Source organism: Lathyrus oleraceus, chromosome 3, assembly GCF_024323335.1.
Source record: "Lathyrus oleraceus cultivar Zhongwan6 chromosome 3, CAAS_Psat_ZW6_1.0, whole genome shotgun sequence".
NCBI classification, from domain to species: domain Eukaryota; kingdom Viridiplantae; phylum Streptophyta; class Magnoliopsida; order Fabales; family Fabaceae; genus Lathyrus; species Lathyrus oleraceus.
In genome coordinates, this window is record NC_066581.1 from 219,848,109 (window position 1) to 219,854,907 (window position 6,799).

Consider the following 6,799-nt stretch of genomic DNA (forward strand, 5'->3'; position numbering starts at 1 on the left):
TTAAAAACCTCAAAATCCATTTCTTAAGTGTTTCTAAATGCATTCTTCCATCCATTAATCAATTGTGATGCTATGTTTATGTTGAATACATGTTAATGGTGAAAATTACATGATGAATCTAGTGAGTTAACCTAGGATTGAAATTAGGTCACGAGTGAGTTTTATAATCTAGATAACACGAGAATACGATATTCATTCGTGCGACGCTTATGTGGAGGTCGTGGACGAATTGTTGCCATGATTGAGAATGAGACGCATTGTATAGAACATGCCATGTTATTGTTATGTATTATGGTGAATGAAGCCACCTATTATTGATGAATTTTGTTATTGTTCATGGAACCGATGATTATGGAACCGATCATCTATTTAGAATGTGTATTTTCTGTGCTGGTACACATCTCTATTGGTATGCTTAGATGAGTAAGCATTCGGATGTGGGACCAATGATTCGAGCCTCAATTGGGTTTGAGCCCCAACCATGGCGGACATGGGGGAAAGGTGGACACCTAGGTGGGTTAGAGTCCCATACGGTGAAAGGTACCCTAGGTGGGTTAGAGTCCCATACGGGTGACAATCGCTTGAACTGGGGATTAAACCTCATAGAGGACCCGATATCCACCGCGAAAGTAGAATCATACGAGCATGCATGAACCGGGCCTGGCTTAGACGTAAGTCCGTTTAGGAATTGATGTGTTGTGATCTGAATAATGATCGTGGTTGAGTTATGAGAACTCAGATGCACGTTGCCATACAATTACGAGTTAGTTCCCCATGGCTCAAGTCTTCGTTCGCTTGTTGACTTGAGTTGGATATGAGTTGAATATTGATTAGAAAACCCTATAGAGCCAAGTGGATCCATAAGATAGGGAACCCACTGAGATTATTATCTCACCCCATGTTGTTGATTATTTTTCAGGTGGTTCTGAGCAGGATAAGGATAAGGGCAAGATAGAGTGAGGACTAATGGCTTTTCTTCCGCTGTGTAGATATTTTTGAGATCACTGTCTAATGATCTAGATCAGTAGTTTTATTTTGGGCACTCTTATGTACATTTATGCCACATTATGTTATTTTGGGCATGTATTTGTATATGTACATTGTGCTGCTAGGAACTTATGTATTTCAGTACCAGTATTACACTATGTATAATATGTATTCTAGACATATATTATATGTGGGTGTTACAGTTGGTATCAGAGCAGGTCGTATCCTCGACCTAGCCAAGAAATATTATAAGTATTCGTTTCTGCCTCATATGTGGGTTTTCATCATTGTCCTTGGTGTTATATTCGTAGTATTGAGCTTGATCAACTTAATCCTATTTGTATGACATTCAGGATCATGCTTGACAGATGTAGAGGTCGTGGTAGACCCAGATCCCAGAATTCGGACTCTGAACCGCCAAGTCGTAGTGAAGGTTTTCAATGGCCTCAGTTTATGCAACAGATGCAACAACAATAGAATCAATTACTGCAACAGATGATGCAGCAGTGGAATGGTGGTTTGCATCCTCAAGGAGTTCCACAGGTAGCTGTAGATGGTAGTTTTCGAGATTTCTTCCGCATGAATCCTCCGGAATTCCATGGTGGGTTGAATCCTGTGAAGGCTCGAGAGTGGATAACTGGCATGGAAAGGATTTTTCGGATAGTGCATTATAGTGAAGAAAATAAGGTTGTGTTTGCTTCTCACATGATTAAGGGTTCAACTGTGAGATGGTGGGAGAGTGCTTCGACTCTTATGACCAATCAAGGAATACCGAGAGATTGGGAGAATTTTAAGACAATTTTCCTGGATAAGTATTTTCCTAGTTCTTTGAGGACTCAGAAAGAGTTTGAATTTCAACAGCTCAGGCAGGGAACTGTGTCGGTAGCTGCGTATGCTGAGAAGTTCGAAGATATGGCTTGGTATTCCAGACAAGCCGCGTACGCACCTGATGAGAGGTGGAAGATTGATCAGTTTCTTTTTGGTCTGAGGGGTGAAATTTCTCATAGTGTTTCTCAAAGGGAATTCACTTCTTATGCTGAACTGTTAAGACAATGTTATGTGGCTGAGAACAGTTTGAAGAAAGTTCAAGAAGAGAGGGATCAATTCAGGAGTGGGCAGAGAGACCAAGGAAGACCAGGAAGCCAATTCAGACCTAGATCACAGGCTTTCAAGGGAAAACAGGTGCAACATGCAAGACCTAACCAACCTTCTCAATGTCAAGCATATAAGAAGTATCATTTTGGAAGATGTGATGTACGTGGAATTAGGTGTTTTACTTGTCAGAGAGAGGCACACATGTCTAGGGAATGCCCTCAGAATAAGAATCGGATGCAGGGGAGGAGTACCGGTCGAGTTTATACCTTGGATGCAAGAAAGGCTAAGAGCAACAATGCCTTAATTGCTGGTACGTGTCTCGTCAACAATCATCCTTGATTTGTATTATTTGATTGTGGGGCGACACACTCTTTTGTATCAATTCGGTGCATGAAGCGTCTTAGCTTGCAAGCAATTCCCTTGTCTCCTCCTATGGTGGTTACTACCGCCATGGATGATATGGTGGAGACACCATTGATTTGTGAAAATTGTTCGCTCTCGGTAAATGGTAGAATTTTTCAGATTGATCTTATTTGTTTACCACTTAAGAAGGTTGATGTGGTTTTGGGGATGGATTGGCTTTCCGCCAACTTGGTGTTTATTGGTTGTGAAGAGAAGTTGATTATCATTCAATCTAGTGAAGCTACTCCAAAGGATGTCTTAACTACAATCTTGGAAGGTATGGTTGGCATGGTTAATTTCTTATTTGAGAATGAAAAGTCAGTTCTCTTGGTTCTTACCAAGGAATCTAGCGATAATCTGAGTGTTACACAAATCCCCGTTGTTTGTGAATTTTCGGAAGTTTTTCTTGAGGATGTCTCCTCTCTTCCTCCTGAAAGGGAAGTGGAATTCTCTATTGATTTGATACCTAGGACGGCTCCAATCTCTGTCTCTCTGTATCACATGGCGCCACTAGAGTTGAGGGAGTTGAAGAATCAATTGGAAGAGTTGTTGGGTAAGCATTTTATCTGACCTAGTGTCTCACCATGGGGAGCTCCAGTGTTATTAGTAAAGAAGAAGAATGGTAGTATGCGGTTGTGTATTGATTATCGCCAGTTGAATAAGGTTACTGTAGCGGGGTATTCGTTACCATTAGAGATATTGACTAAATCCAAGGTAAATCATACAAGTCGAGTCGCCACCGCACTTCTATTTATCCAAAAGAATGGTTAGAAAGCGAACAAAAACCTAATAGTTTTAACAAAAACTAGTAAAAGAAACAGAGATCTGGGTAAGGGGGTTGGTTATGTAATGGGAAGTGTAAGACCCCAATTTTGTCCCTAAGATCCCTCATGGCATCATAACATTGCATTGCATAGCCTCAAGGATCATTGAGCATCTTGGCTCCCTTTCCCTTTGGATGGGACCTCCTTGTGAGTGGTTTGAGATCACCAGGCATGCTTGAATTGTATATCATTGCTTTTCTCATTTTGTTTACTAACCAAAAGCACAAAAATATGTCATTAACATCTTTTGTTGTAGCTCAAGCAATCATCAGGTCAAGAGCTTCAAAAAGATCCTTTGTGCAAGAGATGAGGTATTTTTCTTGGGATGAGGATCACTTGGTTATTATAAGGAGCTTACATGAGCTAGGGTTCCATTTTGAAGCAATTTCACCAAGTGGTAGAGGCTCAGGTTAATCAAGACATTTCAAGGTCATTTGAGGACCAAAAGTCAATTGTGCAGTCAACTGAGGGCTATGAGGTGGGGAAATGAGTTGAGACACCTCAATCATGTTCAAATGAGGTCTATTCTTCATTCTAAATATCCATCTTGAAGATTCAAAGGTCATGGCAAAAGTTACTAAAAATGGAAAGTGACCTATAATTCAAAGTTTCCAAATTTGGCAAGATTTTGGTCCACATTCAACTTGACTTGTCAATGTCAAAGAAGTTTCCAATGGATTTTTGGTGAACATGAAAGTTATAGATCTTTGTCTCCCCTTTTCAAAAAGTCCTAATTCATATCAATATGATGAATGGTTGAGAAGTTATGGTCATTTGATCACAAAGTGTGCATGGAAATTCAAAATGGCCTAACGTTTGATACAATGCTCCAATTTGGTTCATTCTTTTTGCAAAATGCTCCTCATGTGCAAGGCATCTCAAAATGACATTAATTGGCTAAATTATGCAAAGGAATCATGACCATGAATTCATTATTTCATGCATGTGCAAAATGAAGAAAATATTCACAATTCAATTTTGGCTTAAGGTGCAAGTAAAACAACCATCAAAGCTTGACCATTGGTTGATTTTGAGTGGATTCAAACCATAGCATGAGAAATAGCACGTGGATTATGGCCTTATGAGCTCAATGTACGTTTTTTGCAAATGGCTTCAAATCTCATTAATCATGATTAGCAATTGGCTTAAGTGATTAGCATTGTGATTAGCATGGGATATAAAAGTTGAAACCCTAATCATAACTGGATAACAGAACCATTTCAGATCAAAAATTCAAGATTTCTCTCAACTTTCTCTCTCTTCGAATTTCCATTTTCTCCACACAATTCTCAAATCTCTTTGCATATTCTGGTTCCTAGTGCTTCATTGAGCAAGATTCAGCCATTGTTTAGATTAATTCAGCCAGAAATCGTGTAGTTCATGTGCATTATCATGTTGATGGAATTTGAAAATTGAAGAAGATTCAAGAGGTTTCAACTGTTGATAATTGCTTAAAGCTTCAAAGGAAGTGTAGTGGAAGAGATCTGGAGCATATGAACACTTGAGAACACGATTTCAGAGAGCTTCACTTCAAGGTGACTCAAAATTCATCATCTTTTTTTGCTGTTTTAAGGTCATAAATGTGTAGATCTCATTTAGTAGAGCTTGTAGATATGATTAGAATTGAAAATGGTTGAGTATTGAGCATGATATGTGAACTGTAATTTTAGATCTAGAATAGGTTTCTCTTCGATCCGTGGAATCTAGGAAGAATTAGATGAATTTGAGTTGATATTTGGATTCAGCATTGAAAGAGGTTTCAAATGATGTAAGCTTTGTTGATTTCTGGAAAAAAATTGGTTGGAGTCGCCGGTGACTCGTCGGGGAAGACGACCGGAGCTGTAGCTCCGGGGTTTGTAATTGCTTAGGGTTTTGGTGAGTTGGCTTCTATGTGTGCGTCTGGGTGTGAGTTTGATTGGCTGCGATTCCCTTGACTGGCCACGCGTTATGTTTGACTGCTGAGTGGCATGCTGATGTAGATTAATGAAACGCGGCGTTTTGATGCTTAAATGTGAGCCGTTGATGCTTGATGCGCGCCTGATCCATTGGTTGTGATTTTTTCTGGTTTATTCAAATTATTTGTGTTTCCCTCCATTTTGTTTTGTTATTTCAATTAATTTGCTTGTTTTAGAAAATTCATAAAAAATGCAAAAATCGTCCAATTTAATCCTAATTTTTTTTCATAGTTTTGTTTTGATCTCTACTATTTTTTGGTACTGATTTCATGATTTGTTGATGTCTGGTTTTTTACTTGTGAATTTTTGAATGAACATTGTGTTAATTTGACCTATTGCATTCATTGCATTGTGAAATTCTCTATGTTGAGCCATTTGATCCAATTTTTTGCATGCTTGATATTCACACATGATATGAATTTTTTATCACTGGTTTGGAATTTTTTCTCACATGCTATCATCATTTTTGACACATGAAGATGAATGTGACAATATGTGTCACATTTTTGACATTGAATTTGTGCATATTTGTTCATCCCTAATTTGAACCTTTCTGGATTTGATCTTTTGTATATTGTTTGTTCATGACATGAGAAACTTGCATAAAAAATTTCAAAGTCATTGCATGCATTTATGATTTGATGTGAATTTTCTAAGTTGGAAGTTCATTTTGTGCACATTTTTTGTCCTTGCATGACATAGATCATTTGAGATACTTGCTTATTGATTTGATGTTGGTCCTTTTGAGGACATTTAGTGGATTGTTTGAATGTGCATTGTGTAAAAGATTGGGTTCTGTTTTGGTCATTTGATTTGGTTTTGAATCTAGTCTTTGCACTAGTGTTTTGTACATAAACTAACTTTGTCTTGTGTTTCAGGTTTGGACATTTAGCATTGATGGGTGATTTGTTCTCGCTTGTGAGATGCAAATGCATTTAAGTTCTAACATATGTTTGTTTTGTAGGGTTTAATTGATGTGGTGAACTCATGAGCTCATTTGAGTGCTTGCGCATTGTGCATTGAATTGTGTAACTGTTGGAAGAGTTTCACTGTTTGTTTTCTGGTTGTGTGGCTGAAGTACTAATTGTTTAGTCTTTGTACAGGTACCTTAGTTGCTTGATTGCTTTAGCTCTTGCTTGAGCTTTGGATTGTGGTTGATACACCACTCAGGTAGTTAGCTTCTAACTTCATGTAGTCTGAAGTCCTGTCACCTTTTTGGCAGGCATTTTGCTGGCAAGTCCTCCTTCAGAGGCTCTGTTTGTGTTTGTTTACAATTGTGCCAAAGACCTCCAAGAGAGGCATGTGATATTTGATAAGACCTCCAAGAATAGAGGCAATTGACGGATAAAAGAGATTAGTAGCCAATCCCCCGTTATTCAGTGAGTCGTTCTTTATGCTCGCACTACGTGCTGATGCTTTCTGAACATGTACCCAAGATCTTTGTCCAGTGTCTGTCAAGTGGAATAAGATCTCACTTTCTGGATCCCCACGCTTTCTTTGTCATGAGCTCACCCCGGCCAGGGTTAAGAGCATGAG

General features: G+C 38.7%; 2 protein-coding genes across 2 annotated transcripts; both read left to right on the forward strand.

Moving 5' to 3' along the window:
* The first annotated feature begins 1,482 nt into the window (after positions 1-1,482).
* LOC127130512 (uncharacterized) lies at positions 1,483-2,421 on the forward strand. Its single transcript, XM_051059505.1, has one exon. It carries the CDS (start codon positions 1,483-1,485, stop codon positions 2,419-2,421), a length of 939 nt encoding a protein of 312 aa, XP_050915462.1.
* A 51-nt stretch (positions 2,422-2,472) lies between these two features.
* Positions 2,473-3,054, forward strand: LOC127130513 (uncharacterized). The gene has a single exon (XM_051059506.1). The coding sequence runs from the start codon at positions 2,473-2,475 to the stop codon at positions 3,052-3,054; it is 582 nt and encodes a 193-aa protein (XP_050915463.1).
* Positions 3,055-6,799: the final 3,745 nt, after the last annotated feature.

Excerpts from the sequence above, each read along its gene's own strand:
- LOC127130512 (XM_051059505.1), top strand. The coding sequence starts at position 1,483 with ATGATGCAGCAGTGGAATGGTGGTTTGCATCCTCAAGGAGTTCCACAG.
- LOC127130513 (XM_051059506.1), top strand. The coding sequence starts at position 2,473 with ATGAAGCGTCTTAGCTTGCAAGCAATTCCCTTGTCTCCTCCTATGGTG.